Source organism: Biomphalaria glabrata, chromosome 11, assembly GCF_947242115.1.
Source record: "Biomphalaria glabrata chromosome 11, xgBioGlab47.1, whole genome shotgun sequence".
Classification (NCBI taxonomy): domain Eukaryota; kingdom Metazoa; phylum Mollusca; class Gastropoda; family Planorbidae; genus Biomphalaria; species Biomphalaria glabrata.
The window spans coordinates 10,731,782-10,755,314 of record NC_074721.1 but is presented as its reverse complement, the minus strand read 5'-3'; the positions used below and the strand labels follow the sequence as shown (position 1 = coordinate 10,755,314).

The 23,533-nt window shown below is 35.6% G+C and overlaps 1 protein-coding gene across 5 annotated transcripts; it reads left to right on the top strand.

The window, feature by feature from the left end:
- The first annotated feature begins 548 nt into the window (after positions 1-548).
- Positions 549-18,620, top strand: LOC106056701 (solute carrier family 52, riboflavin transporter, member 3-B-like). 5 transcript variants are annotated; one of them, XM_056004670.1, is made up of 10 exons: positions 549-867; positions 1,525-1,809; positions 2,709-2,922; positions 9,672-9,838; positions 11,396-11,575; positions 11,727-11,806; positions 12,745-13,015; positions 14,743-15,109; positions 16,356-16,535; positions 17,090-18,620. In XM_056004670.1, exons 3-10 carry the CDS (start codon positions 2,743-2,745, stop codon positions 17,282-17,284), a joined length of 1,620 nt encoding a protein of 539 aa, XP_055860645.1. In that variant the 5' UTR covers positions 549-867; positions 1,525-1,809; positions 2,709-2,742; the 3' UTR covers positions 17,285-18,620. The 5 variants fall into 5 exon arrangements, with proteins under 5 accessions (XP_055860645.1, XP_055860650.1, XP_055860647.1 ...); XM_056004675.1 differs by having other exon boundaries at positions 2,698-2,922; XM_056004672.1 differs by lacking the exon at positions 549-867 and adding an exon at positions 1,246-1,357.
- Positions 18,621-23,533: the final 4,913 nt, after the last annotated feature.

The window sequence follows — 23,533 nt, the reverse complement described above, 5'->3', positions numbered from 1 at the left end:
GACCTTTCGTCATCTTTTTCTTCCTCTCTCTCTCTCTCTCTCCCTCTCTCTCTTTCTCTATCTCTCCCTCCTTCTCTCTCTCCCTCTCTCTCCCTCTCTCTCCCTCTCTCTCTCCTTCTCTCTCCCTCTCTCTCTACCTCTCTCTCTCCCTCTCTCTCCCCCTCTCTCTTTCCCTCCCTCTCTCTCCCTCTCTCTTCCTCTCTCTCCCTCCCTCTCTCTCTCCCTCTCTCTCCCTCTCCATCCCTCTATCTCTCCCTCTCTCTCCCTCTCTCTCTCCCCTTCTCTCTCTCCCCCCCCTCTCTCTCTCCCACTCTCTCTCTGAAGTTCAGCTCTGTTGTCACCATCTAATGCTGGGTGACACATTGACGGAAAGAAATGTTTGACCTTGTGACTAAGTCTTCACACGTCACCTACTACTTCTGTTACTTTCAAACAACAAACAAAATATAGTTTAAAAAAAAGACTTAAAAAAAAACAAAACACAAAAACAAAAGCAAGCTTATATAAAGGAAAGAGTCAGTCAAGTACTGCCACATAGTCCAAGAATGAAAGATATATCTCCCCTTTTTATTATCTAAAATAATTGATCATTAATTGGTTCATTTTTTAATGATTCATGTGTTGTCATCAACAAGGAATAATTGTGGCAAATTGATTCGACAAGATGGAGAAATAACGTGTTCACATTTGTACCAGACAGACAAAGGGAATTTGAGCTTTGTAAAAACTGACCACTACAAGAGCAAACTGCCTAACTCTTCTTTCGCCTTTTAAATCTACAACTAACATATTGCTTCTAGAGAAATAAGGTAGAATAACATGATGAAGTACCAAAATAAAAAATGACTGTCGCAGAACAGATAAAAGGTATTCCAACTTTCTTTTTTTTTTTTATGGATGATTCTGTAGAGTGTAGACTGTGAGCAGGTGTTACAGCATCTTAGCGATGACTTTATGTAAAACAAAAATTAAATTACAAACGAATTGTTTACATTGGCAATAAGGAAAAACTCCTCAACAGTTTGGCTTTACTGTAAGACATGACTCACTATCAAAAGTCATTCTTCAAGGTACAGTGGAGGGAGAACGAAGAATGGGCCGTCCACAGAAAAGCTCGATAACATAAAAATAGAATGAACCGTCCTCTCTCTTGATATTCTGCTAAGAACAGTTGCTTATTGTGAAAAGTGGAGTCATGTTGTTACGCGAACAGTCACAGCACCCCAACCACGTAAATTAAAGAACAGATGAGATGACTCATTACGTAGATAAACATCACAGTAGACTTTCAATCTCGAAAAGTCCTAGAATGAAACATTTCGAAGACAAAATTTTTACGGTTTTGTTTTATTTTCAGGTAAAAATATCTACTTTGTGTCCGATCAAACTGGCTATTTTGAAACAATAAGACTATGACATAGTTTTACATACAAAAACAATAAATAAATCATTGATAGGTTATCATGTGTTTCACACTAGCAGTTCCCTAATATTCTGTTAACTATGGCTTATATATCATTATAGATATCATTATAAATATATATCTAGGAAGAATCAGTCACTACCTAATTACTAGATCTACAAAGCTGACGAGGCAATTAAAACACCAAGCAATATAAAGAAATAGCCTCAAATCAAAACAAAACCTGGACCCAGTTTATATAGTTACTGTACCTCAAGTCCACTTGACCTGTATGTTCTCATTTGATAGCCAGTGGATAAAGTAAGCGTGAAGTCTATGCTGTAAGCTACAATTCAGGGTACGGCTCATTCCAAAGTGTTTAGGATTGTCGTATACTAGACATATACGTAAGTACATTTCAAGGTATTTATCCTGTATAGGAAATGATACAATATAAAATATGTGTCCGAAGTGGTTTAATTGTCAATAGTTTAGTATATGTTTATTTGCCTAGATTTTTGTTGATATAAAATTATATAAATATATTTCTCTTTCTCTACACCTTTAACAGTTTCACTGACTCTCTTCTCTACTGTGTCTCTCTGCCATTGTCTCCTTTTTCCCTTTTCTCTCTCACTCTCTCTCTCTCTCTCTCCATCCATTTCCGCTGCATCAATTGTACTATGTATTGCCTTAAGTTAGTTTAAACATATTTTTATTTGTAACCTTTTGCCTATCTTTATTACTACTACTTCCAATTTCGTAAACCAAGTCTAACATGAAAATTCTTTATACTATAGACAGTGTCTTAGACATGTAGACACTCATTGAACATTAAATTAGAATTCACAAGTTAATAAAAAAGAGATTTTAATTTAGATACGAACAGATACGTAGTGAGGTTCCTCTTTCAGAGCTTTCGATTTATAGGGCAGATGATGAACAGGCTATCTGTTTCTGTGGCCCTTGGTTAACGAGGGTGCCATATGGCTAGCACAACGACCAAACTCCTTTAGTTTTTCACAGATATTGTAAGGTACCAATAAAATTTGGGTGGACTCAGAGGCGCCCTAAAAAAAAAATCCCGAAGTTCAAATCCCGGTCTTCCCCGGGACTCGAATCCAAGACTTATTGGTTCGGAAGTCAAGCGCTTTACCACTCAGCCATCACAACCCTAATTTAGACATTGGCATTTTTTTTTTAAATTTATACTTAATGATAAAAAGAAATGGAGTAAAATTGATAAGTGCTGTAAAAACATTCTATTACTTGCTGACCACAAGCTCTGCTGTCAGTTTTCGTTTAGTTTGTGGCCGTCATCGAGAGCAGTGGTGTGAAAGATGAGGTTCAACTTGCGGTCAAGTCAAGATAACAGTAAATTTGGAGTCCACGTCCTGGTGGTCTTATTGGGCATTACGTCATGGTCAATCATGAATGGACTGTGGGTGGAGCTGCCCATACTTGTTGTTCATCTCCCCGAGGGCTGGACATTACCTTCATATCTGACCATTATTTGTCAGGTGAGAGCTTTTTATAACATCTCATCTCGAACAATCGTTTTGCAAATCAACGATTCTCAAATTTTAAGCTTAGAATATTAATTTAAAATCCACCTTCACTTTAACCTATTCCTTAGTATGTTGGACCGTTGGGGCACCAAACAAGATCTGTCAACCGTGTTTCTCCATTCCTCTCTGACTTTTGCCTTGGATATAACCTCTTTCAATGGCAGGCCCATCCATTCTATTATGTTGTCTTCCCATCGCTTTCTCTGTCTTTCTCTTATTCTTTTTTCTTCGTACTGTTACCTGAAGGAAGGTCTTTGCAAGCCCCGAAGACCTTTTAATATGGCCATAGAGTTTTAGCTTCCATTTTTTTAAACTACTTTAGTAGGTCATCGTGGAGGGTCCAATCGCTCAAGTAGCCCTGTCTTTAACCTCTTCGTTTGTGTTGCGGTCTTTCAATGTTTAAACACCATTTAAAGTTTAAAATGGTATGGTTTTAATTAACTCTTTCTCTCCTAACTGACGATACCAGCGTTGATTCCACCAGAATATGGTAAATAATTACGGAGAGAAAGAGTTAACAACCACAACACAATCTCCATCCATACCAAAGGAAGAGACGTGTGCGTGTTGAAAGTTATGCCAATGCTATTGCAGTTAGGCTGACGGTCAGAATACCACAGAGTACGGAGATATATTACTGTTATTATATTTATTATTATGTTAGAAATGAACGAGTAGTCATTCTCTGGCTCTGCCAGGGTCGAGTTTCGCTTAAGAGAAACAAAATTCATCGTAGTCCCTTTAACAGTTTCCACTGAGGAATTTTCTGGTGATGTGGCAGGTCTGCAGCAGTACCGGCCTCTGACAGGCAACGAAGATGTTCCCAGGAATGTTAAGGGTCTTGAAGGTGTCTGTGAGGTCAGTTGTTATTATCCCCTCGGTTGATATAACAATGGGGTATATTGTTATTTTGGACAATTTCCATAGACGCTTAATCTCCATGCCTAGGTTCCCATATTTTCTTTGTTTTTCTATATCAGTTTTTCTTAAGTTACGAGACAGAGGTACGGCGATGTCAATAATGGTAGTTTTTTTTTTCTTTTTTATCAACGAACAGAAGATCCGGGCGATCATTATTATTATTATTACATCTTTTATATTCTTTAGACTTTTGTTTACTCCTGTCAAGTTTCAAATTATATGCTTTGTCTTGGGTTGTTGTGTTTCTTGACTTGGTTCCTGTGGCTCACTAGGGGTTTCACTTATACGAACAATATTACTTGATTCTTAAATTCTTAAATATTAGAACTAAGAACAATTATACTTCAATACACATCAACTCCAACTCCAGATCTCATAGAATAAAACAATGATATTTTAATATCCAATAGAGCTCAAATAATGCACAATAAATATTAATATTAATAAACAAACACCAGTCCAGGAAGTAAACGTCCAACATTCCTGGACCGGGAGCAAGACCTTACTAACTTAACACACTCTCTCGCACATTCAACGAAGACTTAATCACTCAGTTCACAACACGTGCAACACTTCGCATTCACAACAAGGGAATATAACAATCATTCCAAAATATCAAAGTAACATTCATTCTCGCCATACCTCCCCTTGACAACTCATTGTCATGAAGATATGGTTCATTGTGAGCTTGGACTGACGGATGGTATTTAATAATCATCTAATTGATGGTTTTGTGAAAGGCCAATCTCTCATTCATGACCTAAAGGAAGAAACTTCTTCGTATGATGCAAACGTTCAGGCGCCTTAAAATACACTTCATTGTAATATTAACAAATATTGCTTATTATTTGTTTTAAAATATATTTGACTTATATAAAAAGTAAATGCATTATTTCCTCTTTTAAAACATAATAGAACACTTTCTTTAAAATGTTATTGGCTTGTAAAATAGAAAACATTTCATTTAAAAATACAAATATTTTTTTATAATATTATATTGGAAAAGAACAAACCCAGTTGAATAAATGCTGTGCAAATATTCGGAAAAATCACTTTCCGTTTTAATATAGTCTCCCCAAAATTGGTGTATTTTTATGGGAAAAAAAATGCTTACATATTTAATTTAAAAATAAATTAACTCAATTTCCGAAAAAAAAATGTAGCCTTTGCAAAAAAAAATTAAAAAATGCAAAATCTGTTCCCCAATATTTTTTCTACTTTTTGTGATCTAAATGGGTCGGAAGGACGGACGGACGGACAGACAAACAAAACTTATGCAGTTTTTCCTTTTCGGGACTGCTTAAATCACAAGGTTTAACATAAACACACACACAAAACACAAAAACAGCAGAAAACTACCTAAAAGAAAAGATGAAACAAAACATTCAACTGACTTTAGCAAAACAACAAAAACACATTTTAAGATTTTTAATTAAAATCAACATTTAAACAAATCCGTGCCTAATCAACTCATAGAATACAACAATATAGCAGATAAAGCACTTTTATTTTCATTCTTTCAGTGGCGTATCTCGTTTTTTTTTTATTGTGTAATTGGGATGTCTTAAAACACGGAAAATATTTTTTTTAAAGTTGTTTTTATTTAAATACGACAATATATACTTCTTATACAGCGATTATTTCACTCTTAATAAGTAATGAATTAAGCAAAGATTGAAATATAATAAAGTTTATAAAGTTCTAACGATAGGCCTTTAGATCTAGACTCTAAAGACGACGCAAAATGTCCCCTCAACGTCTATTAATTTATTATACTCTTGTAATGATCAGGGCCAACATGCGGAAATACCCGATGGCGTAGACTGTTCAAGATAAAGATTTTCTAGTCCTCTTCCCAAATTTAAATGAATTTTTTTTTATACTTTGAAAAATTAAAATGTTCGAACCAGAGTTTTCCCAGTGCGACAAACGAGCTAATTATTCTTCTCCTAATGATATACATCAACGGTCAAAGTTCTAGGAAAATCATTAGAGCCGTTTACGAGAACCGTGTCCATCCAGGTTTTACCCACTCATTCAGAATATGCGAATTGAATAGAAAATACTGTAAAAATGTCACTACGTATATCCCTTTAGAAAAATTATTCTTTAAAATCCATTTAACAAAAGGTTTTCTAACATTAGGATGATTAGGATTCCTAAATCACCCCCAAGACCCTCTGCCCCACCGACTAACTCTGCCCCTGGAAGTTATTAATTTGATAAAGCGTAAAAAGATGTGTCATGTTGTAGGTCAGTAATTAGTCTTTCGATGTCCAAGGGGTGATCATCCATCGTGTCTTGACATAACAGATTTCACAATGTTTGCGTAAACATGACTTATCGTCCCTAGACAATCTCATGGTTCAGTAGCAAGTAGATATAAACAGTGAAATGGGAGTCTGAAGGTCATGCAGCCATGACATAAGTATAAGTACAATGATACATATGGAGAGAGAGAGAGAGAGAGAGAGAGAGAGAGAGAGAGAACAAGAGTTGTATCTTGTCTATGTGTTAGCTTCACGTTAGCCCGAGATTGTATATCAGTGGTCTACTTCTAGCAGTGGTTTTCTTTTTTTAGGACCAGATTGTATATCAAAATAATATCAATGGTCTACTTCCAGCAGTGTTTCTTTTCTGTTAGCACTACATTGTATATCAATGGTCAGTGTCTAGCAGTGGTTCTCTTTTTTTTTAGGACCAGATTGTATATCAAAATAATATCAATGGTCTACTTCCAGCAGTGTTTCTTTTCTGTTAGCACTACATTGTATATCAATGGTCAGTGTCTAGCAGTGGTTCTCTTTTTTTTAGGACCAGATGGTATATCAAAATAATATCAATGGTCTACCTCTAGCAGTGGTTCCTTCTGTTAGCACTAGACTGTATATCAATGGTCTACTAGGAGTGGTTCATTCCTAATGATTACCAGTTTTGTTAAATCCCTTTATGTATTGCACATCTTTCATTCTTTTATACAATAAGCAGCCCAGTGCGCTCTGCTCAAATATCTTTTGTGAAGCCGTTGGGGGTGGGGGGTGGGTGTGATTGGGGGGAAGGAGGTATCTTCAGCAAACACAACTCAGCTCTAGTCGAGATTTGAACACAAGCCCCCCCCCCCTGATAAGTAGCCAAACTTATATATTATATTATGTGAGTGTATAAATAAAAACCTTGGTCCTTTTTTTTGTTAGACGCCTCTTACTTACTTAACGAGCCTTGGGGAGGGCGAAGGTTTTCTTAAAAACGCCCAAATCGTATTTTTCAAGTTAATTTCGTTATAAAATTTTATAAGACACTTTAAATTTTTTTTTTTTTTTTAACTCTCGATAGGACCTCTCCCCTATTAAAAAAGTCTTAGTGTAACAAACGTTGTATGGAAATTGTCAATTATCTACACTCTACAAATATTCAAGTTATACAGAAAATAATTCTTGTTGTCTAATATACATTTACGTTCAGCCATAGGGTTAGCCAGTCGACACTACCACCCTAGGCCTCTTGCTTCAAAATGGGCCTAGCCTACAATACTGCGTTTACAAGATTAGAAAGGCGGCAAGGCCCTCACAGCATGTATGCTTCAGTCTCCTCGCCTTTCACAATTAAACTTTGTTTCTCAATTAATCCAAATAGTTCTAACTTTGTGTGTGTGTGCGCAGTACTAGTATGCGCTGATAATTACACAGCGACCATTGACCTATTGGGAAGGGGTCTATTGTTATCTGCTTGAGTGGGATCACGTCAGGATACACATACACTTGAAACATGCTTAGACTGGGAGTGATGACATAGACGTTTCTCAAATTTCAGTTGTAACCTCAACGTAATCTTGACATGTACCATTGGTCAAACCAGTAATTCCTGTCAACCAGAGGGCAGGAAACTTCATTGCAATATTATCTAATGATAGTTAATGTTTATTTAGATGGAAATGAGATTTTCATTTGAACCACAGTTGTGTAGTGAATGTTCTAAAAGCAATGACATTTAAAGATAAAAAGATTAAGCGGAATAGGAAGCAATGTGGACACGATATAAATGATTATAAGAAAATGGAAAGGGAGAAAACTGCGAGAGACATTTTGAAATAAATAGACAAATTTAAAAAATCGAAGTGTGCTGTATTGAAAGATCACAGTTGCCTACTAAATAATAATAATTGCTTTGATCGCTAGTTTAGAAAGCTTACAAATTTGATTCTGCGGAGTCATCATCTGCACAATAAAAATATCCTTTTTTTTTTTTTTTATATAAATAGCAAAGTTTATTATATAATTAGTACTAAATGATTAAACTAATCGGTTAATTTCTATATAGATTCTTGTATTGTTAACTACTTTGAATAATTATGCAAAATTGCAACCTGACCTGAGAATGGGAAGTGGAAGAAAAAAACATGTCAAAACTTACAAAGAGGACCAAATCCATGTATATATCCACAGCTCTCAATAAACAGCATTTATTCCCCTTATTTCGAAATCAAACAAAATAATTATTCACCAACAATTAATAACTAAATTTTTATTTTTTTTTTGTTGATTCAAATGCCGTCAAGTTTAATGAATAATATAAAGTTTTAACTTGATCCGAAAATGGGAGAAAAAAAACATGTTTAAACATTTTACCAGACAGACGGACAGACAGACAGATAGACAGAGTGAGCTGATATAAAGTTTGTAAAAATATAAAACAAAGTTAAAGAATCTTATGTTTTTTCTATGTATATAACTAGGTCAAGCATGCAGCCATGCTGTGTACTTCGATTAGGGTCTCTTGCATCATGCTCAAAAGTTCATAGATTGAGATTATTTTTAGAAAGGAAACTTTACCACACAGTCGTTGTATCATCAAAGGAGCTTTTTTACAATAGCATACATTTTATACACATGATATAAGCTTAGGAAGTCATTGAAAAAGTACTTGACCAACAGAAGCTTAGGAAGTCATTGAAAAAGTACTTGACCAACAGAAGCTTAGGAAGTCATTGAAAAAGTACTTGACCAACAGAAGCTTAGGAAGTCATTGAAAAAGTACTTGACCAACAGAAGCTTAGGAAGTCATTGAAAAAGTACTTGACCAACAGAAGCTTAGGAAGTCATTGAAAAAGTACTTGACCAACAGAAGCTTAGGAAGTGATTGAAAAAGTAATTGACCAACAGAAGCTTAGGAAGTCATTGAAAAAGTACTTGACCAACAGAAGCTTAGGAAGTCATTGAAAAAGTACTTGACCAACAGAAGCTTAGGAAGTCATTGAAAAAGTACTTGACCAACAGAAGCTTAGGAAGTCATTGAAAAAGTACTTGACCAACAGAAGCTTAGGAAGTCATTGAAAAAGTACTTGACCAACAGAAGCTTAGGAAGTCATTGAAAAAGTACTTGACCAACAGAAGCTTAGGAAGTCATTGAAAAATTAGTTGACAAACATGACATGCTAAGAAAGTGGTTGAAAAAGTACTTGTCATACACGATGTACTTCGAACTATGAACAAAGTACGTAATTCCGTCGTGCTTGCTTCAGATCGTCAGCTTACTTCCATTTTATGTCACCGTATGTTTTAGTCCTCACTAATTGTGTTTACGATTAATTTAATTCGTGAAAATACAATTCTATTTAATTGATACATGTTTTCTTCATTATTTTCAATATACAGTTTTTCCTTTTTTGAGTCTTTATGAAACAGTTTCTCAAAAAAACAAAACAAAAGTCCATGTACAATCCATGTCAACTCCATTAGACGTCAACAAAAATGACAAACATCTATCCATTCTTTATCTCTCAGTTTGGAAACATCGGCCCTTTAGTTTTTAGCCTGTTGGTTTATCTGACTCCAAGAAAGAAGATTGAGACTCCAACAGCGTTCGTCATTGTTGTAGCGCTGACTCTCTGTGCTGCGCTCTATGGGTTCTTGTGGCAACAAAGGTCTCCTATTGGTTCCAAGGAGCACAGGTAAACAATTCATTTCTAGCATTGAAAACATAATGTACAAAAAAAGTAGACAACAGTATAGATAATACAATATATATGTTGTTGTTTTTTTCGGACGGACTCACAAATGTAACACCTAAAGTAAATCGTAAGTTGTGTTAGAAATAGCCAGTTTGACTTGTTACATCTCAAAAGTTTATTCATAAATAAAGATTATTACATCCTAAGCCAACGCTCCAGCTATACGGTATTGGATGACCGCGAGCTTGTTACTACACCGGAACCATCGTAGCGACAGTCCTGACAGTGTACCAGAAAGACCACACACGAAACTAAGCATGAATCTGGGTTGTGATAGTTGATCCCCCTCTGGTAACAGGCTGCCTGGTTGTGAGATTGTTGAGTCGTACGATGGTCCAGGGTTCAGACCCTGCCCGCTGCCATGCCGTGTCGAGTTGTGGGCTAGGATGTAAATTAACTTCAACTCTGAAAGAATATTCGAAACAGTTTACTTTTGTATTTAAAAAATACGTCCTTGTATCAGCTTTGGCTTGCCTTTTGGAAGAAACTCACGCAATGCCGGGTGTTATTTCTGCAATACACATAAATACACAAATACATTTTCCATTTACAAATAAGTTTGTTTTTTTTACATAAACAGATGTAGTAGATTTCATAAACAAAATATTGACACGTAAGCTGTATAATTGGACACGATATAACAAGATATTTAAATTTACATTAATGTCGATGCAATTTAAGCCATTTTACACAACAGTCACTGTGAGATATGACTTCTGCGATCTCCCTTGGGAGACTTTGTTGTCGTTATATTATGTTGCTTTAATGTAACTTGGATAAAGTATTATAAACAGCTATACAAGAATTATTCTTATTTTATACATAACTTATTTAATAAACATTAAAAAAAAATTGAGAATACTAATTTGAAAATACATAGTACATAAACGTAATGCTCGTAACCAAGGGTTATAATTAACTTACCTGTAAATTATATTTCTAATGGAATCGATTTCCTCCCTTGATTGTAAATTTTCATGTTTCTTCGAAATAGTCTTCGAAAGTTAGCTGACGAGCCTGTAAGGCAACAGAAAGACTAAATTTAGATTATTCTAGATCTATGCATTTTGTTTGGCGCATTTGTTTTTCAGCAAAAAATTGAAACTCAATTCAAATCTGTAGGCACATAACATGTAATCTATCTTTGTCAGAGCTTTCAAAGAGGTCCAAGAGACACGTTGTAGAAATATAAGATTTAATCACAACGACATTTAATAAAATTTGATAAAATACTCAGAAAGACACAAAGATAAAGGCACATTCCTCGGGCCATATGCTAGGACAAATTTGTACAAATACTCCTTCTTCCCTAGTGCTATTAGAGCATGGAATGGGTTGCCTGAGCTAGCCAGGAAAACCAGTGACTTGGCAGAATTTAAGTCATTGGTTAATATGCATGACTAAATGCATGACGCGTAGGACGTAATCATCATCTTTTTTGAAGTAACGTCTGTATTATATAAGATAAGAAGAAGACATGATTTCTTCTACTTTCAGTGTCGCTCTGATGTCTCTGACATTATGCCAATCCATTTTTGCAGCCACCACATCCATGGCTTATTTGGCCTTCATGTCCCACCTGAAAGCTCAGTATATAGGCAGTATCTTTATAGGGATGAGCCTGAGTGGACTTATTCCAGCACTAGCGGCCATTGGTCAAGTCCCTGGAGAGGTGGAGTAAGTTTTATAATATAGTGTAATCGTTATGATTGACTTTACTTTTAATTAAAATATGTTGTTGTTTTTTTTAAGAGTAAATGTTAATTAAAATGAATGACTATGTGTTTTTAGTTTGTTTTGTAAAAACTGTCCTTTCTTTAATTTTCAGATGCGTTACAAATGCAAGCAATATTACAAATGTATCTCTAGTCTATGAAACAAGGAATTTTTCACAGAGTATTTTATTGGGTACGTAAAAATGTATAACAAATAAAAATTACAGAGAAAAAAACAATATGTGTTACTTACAATGGTAAAAGTTATAGTTCAAATTAAAAATTGCATTTTATTCCAAAAAAAAAAATTGATGAAAAATATGATAAACCTTGCTACAAAATGTAATATCCTTTTGTTTCAAAGCTTATATCAACTCACTCACTGTCTGTCTGTCTGGTAAAAAGTGTGTACACGTTATTTCTCCCACAAACATTCTCGGATCAAGTTGAAACTTCACACCATTTTTCATTGGCATAGACAAGACATAACTCAATATTTTTTTTATTCAATTAATAACTGGTAAACAAGGGAAACTTATCTTTCAGTATTTACAGATATGGCTATATTCTTTGGGTTTAGTCCCCTAAAAGAATTGTTAGCGCTGTTTCTTCTTCACACATTCTCTGATCAGTTTGATAATCAAACAAAATTATTTATTGTACCTAGCGAAGTGTGAAGATGAATTAGTCAATTAATTATTGATAATTAACTATTTTGTTTGATACGGAATAAGTCAAATAATCTGTACATTACTGGTAGTCTTAAGGGCGAATTCTTACCCTTTAGAAAAGCTTTGTACTTTAAAAAAAATTATTTTTTCTATACTTTGCTTGTTCATTTCTTATTTTTTTTTTCTCTGCCAGTCGAATTGTATATTCCGGCTTCTACTTAACTAATTCTTCATACATCATACAACGTCAAGTGGAGTCCCTTTAAAAGTCTGTTGTTTCATTTCGATTGTGGAGATATCCAGACCTAGATGTGTCCTTATATTTCCAGAAATAAGACTGCCAGTAGACACATTATTTTGGGTTTAATTTGCAAGACAAGCGTCAAATAGTTTCAACTCAAGGGACGCAACTAAATAAATGATCCCTTTATACAGATTCTAATAAATTTCCTCCCTTTAGATTTGAACCTCCTGGGACCTGGTATGGAAATGACAAGCAATCACAACGTAGATAGTGCAAGACATCTGCAAAATGTCAACGGTTCTGAAGTGTCACTACGGCATTACAACGAAGAGCCCTCCTTCTCCGTGAAGTATTTCTTTCTGATGCTGGCGTCACTTGGTGGATTCTCGTTTCTGTCCCTGGTCTTGCTAATCCACCATCCGTATTGCAAAACGGAACACGTTGACACTAAGAAAGAAGACAATTGCAGGCTGGTCCAGATAAATAGGTAAGGTCTCTGGAATTTTGAAAACCTGTTACATTCTTATTGACTGACTTTGATGAAATTTAATAGCGTAAGATTTTGGCAGTTTTTTAGCTGCCCCCGTAAGGGTTAAAGACGCTATTAGTTTTGTGTCGTCTGTCTGTCCATCCGTCCGTCCCATTAAGATCTCGTAAATTAGAAAACATAGTAAAAATCTGACATCATAATATTTTAGAACATTCAAAGTTCAGATGCAATGGTTACTTTTTTCTTTTCATAAAGTGGAAAATCTAATTTTTGAGATAAATTATCTTAGCAGTTTTTTTGTTTTTTTGATAAAATAGGCCTACACCATTTTTACAACTATTCACTATTAATGTTAAAAAAACCGGAAGGCTACTTAATTTACTATTGGAAATGACAATTATTCATATTTTCAACACATTTTTGCAAACTGTTTTAGATTATTTGTCAACAATTTTTTTTTTTTTACAATTGTATTGCCCAGTTAAATAAGTTCTGTCATACTAACTACTAAATTTACAAAAAAAATTTGATATTTTTTTAAAGAGAAAAATTTATTTTGTATGCATTTAAGTGGAACATAATTTAAAACAGTAATTAATAAGTTGGTTTTCATATTATCGCGTGAACTGCAAACTATCCACACATGCACGGAGCATTGAGCTAAAGGAATTTTTTTTTACGGAAATTTTTTTTTTTAGGCTTTAAATAAGAGATTAACTTTTTACAAAACAATAGATCAATGAGATAATCATTCAATAACATCAGTTAGGCCAGGTTTACATCTAACTTCACATTAATTGTCACCTATACCTTGGTCTGCTGGACGGTTGGGGCACAACACAAGATCTGTCAACCTTCTTTCTAACCATTCTTCTCTGTCATTTGCCTTTGATAGAATTTCATTCAGATATTCTTTCTGAAAATATTGAAACCTGCCTTTTTACTTGCCTGGATGGACCACTTCGGGGGCCGATTTTGAGTTTGTGTTTCCACACAAACTGTCTTTGTAACGGTGTTTTTTTTTTCATAAACATGTCAACACGGAACCAAATGAAAGCATGATCTAATAATTTTAAATGCAGGCGAAATTAATTTTGCTTGTTTTATAATTCTTATATGGTTGTGGTGGCTGAGTGGTTAAGCGCTTGGCTTCCTGTGTTCAATTCTCGGTGAAGACGGATTTTCAATATCGGGATTTTTAGGCCGCGCTTGAGTTCAGACATCTCTACTGGGTATCTGACTTTAGTTGGGGAAAGTAAAGGCGGTTGGTCGGTGTGCTGGCCACATTACACCCTGTTCGTTAACCGTTGGCCAAAGAAACAGATAATAAACGTGACTTCAAAAGGAACATAATTCCGTTCTACTCGCATCCAGATTTCAAATTTATCTCCCCTCAAAGCTTTCTCTGTCATTTCATATACTTTTAATGTAATCGAGACCTTTTTTTTATTTAATTTGCATGCATATAATAAAGTATTGCAACTTATTCTAATTTTTTTTTTACAACAGAAACTTTTACAAAGACGATTACTTTGGAATGCCTACATCCAATATAAACATTATAGTTTGGCATTTTTTGAGCAGATTTCGCAAGAAAAAATACATGGATTTTTTAATATCATTTATATTTATTTAATACTTCATCACTTCATTTGTAATTTTAAAAAATAGTTTAATCTGATGAATGATATAATATCCATTCTATTCTCCCGTCATGAAAACAGTTTCACAAATGACTCAAAAGATACTCAAGCTGAAGAAACAGTGGAAAGAACCCAGTTCGATCAAAAACAATTGTCGACTGTTCACACTGAACTTCAGAGGCACCAGCAGTCTGACTGTAAAGAAGACGATGCCAGCAGTGATAAAAGTATCGAAGACGAAAGTATAGACTTTGAAAAAAATGCTGCATTTAATTCCTTGGAGCTAGAAGATAAGGATGAAAAGGAAGGGCAGCTTTCCAGAGCAGAGTCCTGGTATTTGTTAGGTCTTCTGGCTTGGATAAACATGTTACAGACTAGCTTTGTGCTGGCGATCCAGGTGTTCTCCAGTCTTCCATATGGTTTATTCTTTTACAATGGGGCGACAAAAGTAAGTGAATGTTCTAATTACAGTTTCGGTTTCAATAATCTACTATCTATATATTTTCCCAATATACTGAATCTTTAAAATAGCATGAAATATAGGCCTATGTATAAAAATAATTTTTAACTTTTTTCCGTTGTACAAATATTTATTGCATTTGTTATTTAATCTTGGATGTAATCTTACTCTCTAGCCATCTATTCAATCTTGCTTGAGGCCTTGCATTTTTTCTTTTTCTTAATGGCGATGTCTTCATTTCCAAAGATTAAAGATGAGCGCAGTGTTTCCTATGACTAAACATATTTTTCCACATATAATGAAGACAAAGCCGTTGTCCGCTTGTATTTAAGTTTCCATTTCATCTTCTGAGCCTGTGTTCAACAAAGGTTTTTTTTTTTTCTTTGGATTTCAAATAATTGTCCCGCGGCTTTTGTGAGAGTTCTCCTTCTTTTTCAGAGGCCATCTTCTGCCGGCTACTTTCCTCCTAATGTAGTATTGCTAAACTCGGGTCCACGGGTACCTAGCTACGCCACTGCCAGCACAGCTTTCGAATGGTAATAAGTGCTTCTATACTGTCCACACCGGCCTTCACTAGAACATGATAATTTGCAATGTAGTCTTGCCAACCAATGTCCACTATGGAGCGAAGGCACCTTTGATGGAGGCGTTCAAGGAGCGTAGGATGCCTTCAATAGAGCACCAAGGTCTTAGTGCCATAAAAAGCCACTGTGTTTTTTTTTTTAAACATTAATTAAATTTAGATATTTCTTTTTCACTTTTGCTTCAGTTATTCTCTCTCTCTCTCTCTCTGCCTCTCTCTCCCCCCTCTCTCTCCCTCTCTTCCTCTCTTTCTCCCACTCTCTCTCCCCCTCTCTCTTCCTCTCTATCTCTCTCCCTCTCTCTCCCTCCCCCTCTCTCTCTCTCTTCGTCTCTCTCTCTCCCCTCCCTATCTCTCTCTCCCCTCCCTATCTCTCTCTCCATCTCTCTCTCCCTCTGTCTCTCTCACCTATCTCTCTCTCTCCCTTCCCTCTCTCTGTGTCCCAATCACTCACAATTGATATGTGTGATCCTACGACAGAGTGCAGAAGCTATTTTTTTCAAATACATTACTTACTACATTACTTCTCACAGCTGATCGTTGTTTTCCGACCTATTGTTACATTGCTTCGGTCTGCCTCATCTAAACCCTAGAAATTCTAATGATTTGGCCCATGAGATGCTATTGAAAGGGATTTCTCTTTCTCTTTCACAGGCAGAGAACATAGTTGACCCAATCGCTTGTTTTCTAACAATGTGGGTAAGAGTCAAGTCACTTAGAGTTATCTCCTTATTGACGTTGCTAGGGACGCTTTTTAGCGCCTACATCATCATCGTAGCAGCCATGAGCCCGAACCCATTCCTAGTTAAACAGACGGCAGGAGGAATTCTCATTGTGAGTATTTCAAAAAAAAAGTATCGTACTTTAAGTATCGTAACTCTCCCATTAAAGTAAAATATATAAAAAAGTACTTATACTTAAAGTATCGTTTCTCTCCCTATAAAGATGTCAGAGTATCGTATCTCTCACAAAAAAAGTACTTATATGATGTCTGCCCTTAAAGTCTACTCATACATCCTTTTTGAAAGAGCTGCTACAGAGAGAAAACAAAATCGATTATACCAAAACTCGCAAATGAATTGTGTGTTTTGGTACTAACGACAATTTTCGTTTTAGCTTCTCAACATAACTAGATTTAAACTTTAAACATCGAGATCTCAAATTCCAATTTGTGTTCTCTCCTATAATTGAACTTGAGGCTAACAACGCTCTGAACGCAGAAGCTGTGTCTAGAACAGCCAGATCAATATGTGTTTTGAATTTTTAAAATTATTTACTTGAAATGTAGAAAAAATATATTTTAAAATTATATTATCATTAAAAAATCAAGTAAGCATATGTTTTAGAATTAACATTTTAATTTTTTCCTGTTTCATTTTTTGACTTAGATTGCTGCCTGGGTTATAAGTACCGCTCTGAATGTCTTTGCCAAGGTAACGATCGCAAGTGTCATGCGAAGTCAGGGCCGGATCTCACTCATTTACACTGGGGGCAGCACCCAAACTGGTACCCTGATTGGGGCTGTGCTTGCGTACGTCATGATCAATGAACTGAGACTTTTCAAAGACAGCCCGTGGTGCTAAACAGAGAGAATTCTAGTGTGTGACAGAGAACGAGACAGACAGACAGACAGACAGATATTAAAGTATTATAATTATGAAGTAAAACTATCAGCTTGAAAAAAAAAAATTTAAAAAATGTATATGTGATACAACTGAATCGCCGTTTGTAGTGTACGACTGTCAAAACCTTCGTAGCTTCACATTATCTTATTCTTTTAGTTTTCATATGAAAATCATGAAGTGGTCTCAATGTATATTGTAAAGTATTTCCTTTCTTCTGTCTAAATGTACGTGTAGACTGTTATGGCACGATTAGGAAATAATTCTTTGTTTCGGAAATAAGAGAATGTTTGACTTAGTGACTATGACGTGACTAATATTGGATGGCTGCCTGGTCGTGCGGTTTGCACGCTGGACTGTCGTTCAGATTTATCGATGGTCCCGGGTTCAAACCCTGCCCGCTCCCATCCCCCGTCTTCAACTCTGAAGGAACATCCGAAACATGTAAAACATTTTACAAACATTTTAATAAAAACAAGACTAGGTTTTATGGACAGAATGAAAGACCAGCCGACGTAAACAGGCTACTTCCAGGACAACGTAGAAATAAGTCACAGTTTATAAACGTAGAGAGTTAGCTGACATTCGACGGTTCCCTTCATAGCTATTAAACTTGTTCGACATTCAGTATTAGCATCGACTACCTTTTATTGATTGTTCGGCCTTCCGCCGGTGTTATTTGATTAAGTATTGCGTTGAGTTTTACCTCCATTTGGTTGATTTGCATTAGACACCGCGGAAGCGCCTAACAAGACTCACTGATTAAACCAATTTAAAGACTTTGACAAATTCAGTTTCCTATAACTTTTATTTACTATTAAAAATCTAGACATATGGCGTAAAAGAATGTACCATATCTTCACTTCGTTTTAATTCACTGTGCTTCACTGAACTTCTCTGCACTTCAATGCAATTCCTTGCACTTCAACGGACTTTTCTGTGTTCAACCAGTCTTAAGTGTTTCGAGCCGTATTCCGCGCTACTAAACTGTTGCGAGACGTAAACTCTATCTCTATGCCCGGCCCTAGGTCACTGCAACCAATGTGGCCGCAGTGTACCTCGCACTTTCATAGGTCCCGCACTAATTCTAGGCGTAAATTATTTAATTAAGCCATTTATAACTTATAACAGTGTTCCCGCGCCTTCCTCATTTTCCAGGTTAATTTCAATATTAGACATAATTGTAGGTATTTCTGTGTAGCAAATATACTGCACAGTTATTTCATTCCTACCAGTAGATTATTTAATATCTTGAATGATATTAAGGAGCTTCTAAATAAATATGTCTTTAAATGATTCTGTACTTGTTATTTCATCATAATATTATGCATTTACATTTACTGTGTGTGAATAATATTTATATAATATATGTACAGTAGCAAGGAAAAAAAGAGCTCAAACATTATATTCTAAAAAATGTATTACACTTATAGCTAAAAATAAAATATTTGACAAGATCTTTTGCACAAAACAATTTTCAGCAACATTCCTAGGAAAATCTTCATTGCCTGTCAGAGGGCGGTACTGCTGCAGACCTGCCACACCACCAGAAAATTCCTCAGTGGAAACTGTTAAAGGGATTACGATGAATTTTGTTTCTCTTTAGCGAAACTCGACCCTGGCAGCGCCAGACAATGACTTCTCGTTCATTTCTAACATAATAATAATAATAAATTGATCTGGAAAAACAGCGAAAATATGGTAACTTAGGCTTGGAGATTAAGCGTATATGGAAATTATCTAAAACAACAATATACCCCATAGTTATATCAACCGAGGGGATAATAACAACTGACCTCACAGACACCTTCAAGGCCCTTGTCATTCCTAGGAACATTCTCGTAGCCCGTCAGAGGGCGGTACTGCTGCAGACCTGCCACATCACCAGAAAATTCTTCGGTGGAAACTGATAAAGGGACTACGATGAATTTTGTTTCCCTTTAACGAAACTCGACCCTGTCTGCGCCAGAGAATGAATACTCGTTCTTTTCTAACATAATAATAATAATAATACAGAAAAGGTTCCATTAATTATATAGGTTATGGCTGAAAAAAAAAACTATAAACACTTTTACTTTTATACTGCTCATAACTACTTTACAAGTTGTACAAAACTCTTTTTTCAACATTTTCTCTTGATACAATCTTCTGAAGAGCCTAATCTATAATCTATTCATATAGATATACATATCTCTTTGGATGTAATAATGGATATTGTGCACTAACTAGCATTGTAAAATCAAATTTCATAAATCTTTCATTTGTAGCACAAAGTGATATTTAATTAATGACTGATCTTTTAATATAACGTCGCTGACGTTGTTTATAATCGAACATTAATCGTGCTAATTCTCCTATGGAATTTAAATAAGGAAACGATTATATTTAATGCTCTGTAGTAAACTGTTGTCTTTAAAATGGTAGCATGAGCCCTGTGTCACGTATCAGTTGATCACACAGAGGGCTTTACCGAACCGCGTCACAGTTCAATTGCAATATAAAGAATAAAATTAAATGCCATTAAACAATATAAAAATTAAATATCTATAGATAAAGAGCTATTGTAAAAATTGTTTTGTGTATTAATGTCAATCAGTAAGATAAGTAGGCCTATTGATAGTAGGCCCAAAAAAACGATTCATTGATTCGTATTGGTGTACAGTGTTTGTAATTCTCTTGCCCGTATTGCATATTTCTGCACTGGACGTTCCTCGTTACCGCCGCTAGCCTATAAATCTGATGCCTTGTAAAACTGACTATCCTTACGTAGACCTGTAAGGAATGTCAAACATTGATGGATGATAACGTAAAATTAGATTGGAGGGCGTCATGCCAACGCTCGACGGCGTTGTTTGTTTGCGCAACACCGCCCATTATTCCATGTACTTGCATTCACTAGCGAAAGGTCTTGGGGAGGACTGCCTGTCAATGAAAGGTTGAATGACAGGTTGAATTGTGTAATGTTGCAGAATGCGAATGTCGTGTAATACTGAGTTCTTGCTTCCTGAGGTGCTCTTGACACGTGACAAGACAAACACTATAAACTGACCTAAGTCCGTTTCAGCAGACAAACATGAAGTTTATTTACTACAATAATAATAATACACTGCACTCCTTGTTAGTGCTACAAATCAAGAAATAATAAACAATCCTATCCGCATAACAGCGGTATCAAAAGTATCCAATATATGTTGGTTACTAATCACGTCCGCATCTCAGCGGGTAACAATAAGAACAATTACTACTAGTGACACTGGAGCTTCAACTATAGATATCCATTGAAATACGAATAATACTTTAATATTCAATAAGCACATAATGAAATCAACTCTCAAATATTATTAATCAACAATCACTAGTCCATCGACTTTCATGCTATATACATATATATACACCAGTCCAGGAAGCAACGTCCAACCTTCCTGGACCGGGAGCAAGACTTTACTGACTTGACTGAACTCAAAGTCAACTTTATTCATTCTACTTCCTGTTTTCTACATCAGGAATTCCACGTGTCTTTTAACTATTAACATGGCATGAACTTTAGATCATGCAATGTCAACTAAGACTGTGACACTGCCAAAAGCGTTTTCTTGCATTCTTCACTGCAGAAACGCATTCTCTTGACGTCTACAGCTCATTATTCATCCTATTTAAAAAGGACCTTTTGAATAATGTTTTACTTAACTTAAAAAATATTCTTATATGAATTTACAGGCCCTACTACATTGCAAATACAACCGATTGGTTCCTTAACAAGATAAGATACTCAAACATATTTAGATTAAGGAATTAAGGATAGCCGCTGAAAACAAAAATATTTGAAACATAATATTTGTAGAAAGCTAATTTGTAAGTGATACATTTTGTTCAATATGCATGCTAGTAACTTTGTTTTGTTACAGAACTATAATTCAAAGCTCTAACCAAAATTTTCGGAAGTGGTAGGAGAAATGAAGTGGACCAATTAGATTCTAATGTATTTTTTTTTTGCATTTTTAGGATTTAGTCATACATCGTGCATCGTGAATTATAGTCCCAAATTTATTTATACAATAAAAAATATCAGTACGAGTAAAGGTTGGAAAACGTAATAAAAATATTTGGGTTCAGAACTCATCTCAATTGTTACTCTTATACTAAAAATTTCGTATGAATTCTAGATTTTTCAAAATAAAGTCTTTCTTAAAATAATTTTGTAAATCATGTGCAATTACATAAACTTTGTCGCAATATTGCACTATTCTGTTTTAAAACGTCATCTTCTCGTTTGGAAAGGGGAATGGCGGTAGAGTGAAAACGATTAATCCTCGCTCCTTTAATAATTTCTGCTAAAGATTGCATTTGGCATTAAAGAATAGGGGTGGGGTGACTCGATATAAGAATTTAATTTATAGTATATATAAATTATATTAGTGACAGATTTTTTTTAATTTTGTAATTTCTTAACTATAAAACAAAAAGAAAAAGTATTGATTTGTCCGATGGGGGAAATGCGATTTCATGTATCGCCCCTCCCACCTGGTACAACCCTTTTTCATTTAAATTTACTAATGATTTACTAATGATACAATTTGAGATTAGAGTGTGGTACGACATAATATACAATGGGTCACATATCAATACGTAGTTTATATTATATAGATATTCAACTAATTTTATTCACAAACTATGATTCTCCACAAAAATAGGACCACCCCCCCCCCAGCACTCAGAGGGCTAGAGTGGGGAGAGCAGTACATGCAATTGCCCCCCTCCCCTCACCCCACCGAATCGGCCAAAATACCAGAAAGGGAGCGACATAATATACAATTTATATATTAATTCAACTAATTTTGTTCACAAACTATGATTTCTCCATAAAAAGGACCGCCCACCCACTCATAGGGTTTAGGTGGGAAGGGCAGTAGAGGTATTCGTCCCCCCCCCCCCAATCGGCAAACAGGGAATGACATAATAAAAAGATCGGTTAAAATATCAATAACAAGTTTTAACCATATAGATATTTAATTGATTTTGTTAGCAAGCTGTGATTTCTACAAATAAATTTGACCACCCCCCCACTCGAAAGTGTAGGGGGGGCGGGATTGATACTATCGCCCCCTCCCGACCCCGCCAAATCAGCCAACATACTAGAGGGGGGGGGGCTAAATAATCTAAAAATAGGTTGAAATATAAATAATTAGTATATATTTTTAACATATGTAATAAATTTGTATACAAATTGTGTGAATCCTATACTAAAGTTCGTCCGCCCCGCCCCACCATCGGGGGGGGGGGGGGGTCGGCCGAGTGGGGGAGGCGATCGCCCCTACCGCCCCCCCCCCTGGATCCGCCAGCGGTGTATACCTCTCCTCACCGCCAGCTCACCTGGCGTGATCACCTGCAGTGGGCATGGTCTCTGGCTTCGAATCAGCAGCCCGCACTTTTTCTTTCATTCATAAATTATATATTCTAGATATCTCAATCTAGGTCATATTTATTCATTGAAAAAATCATAGATTTATTAATCCCAATAATATTTCTTATTACGATTTTGCCTTGTGCACTACAGGAGAATGTGTTAAATTCATTATTATTCGTTGAAACAGCTCATTTTTAATTTTATTTAACAGCTAACAGTATAATTGTGATTGGAATGTCTTTCTAAAGATGTTTGGAAGCTTATTTTGATATGCCCATCAGCCTACGATCAAACAGGCTAATAATATAGCCTTCATCCCTTATATGGGTATGAATTGCCGGGGGAGGTTAAAACAATAGCTTTACATACTTGGTTACCGAGAATCTAATAAACTGCCATCTGCTTTGGAAAAGCGGAACAAAAATACAGGAACTTATCTAAAATTGGACATGCGCAGTCCCAAAACGTCGTTTTTAGCTCCAAACATAAAAACAAAAGAAGGAGAATGTGATGAGCTGTGCCTTATATAAGAATCTACTATATAGCCCTTCCGCAAAAGTCGGGTCTGCGAAAGTGTAAGGACCAGTGGACGACTGTAGCTCTTATAGCAGACTTTGTTCTTATAGAATTTTCAGAGTGATAAAGGAGCCATAATATTGGTAGTGCGCAAGTGTTTTCCCTTTTATATGCTTCTGTTAATGGAGAACACTTACAATACAGTATACAAAGTACCTACGTCATGTTCTATGTTTTGTAGCAAAAGTAAGGCCCACAGTTAAGAGGCGGACATACTGTATTGTTATTAT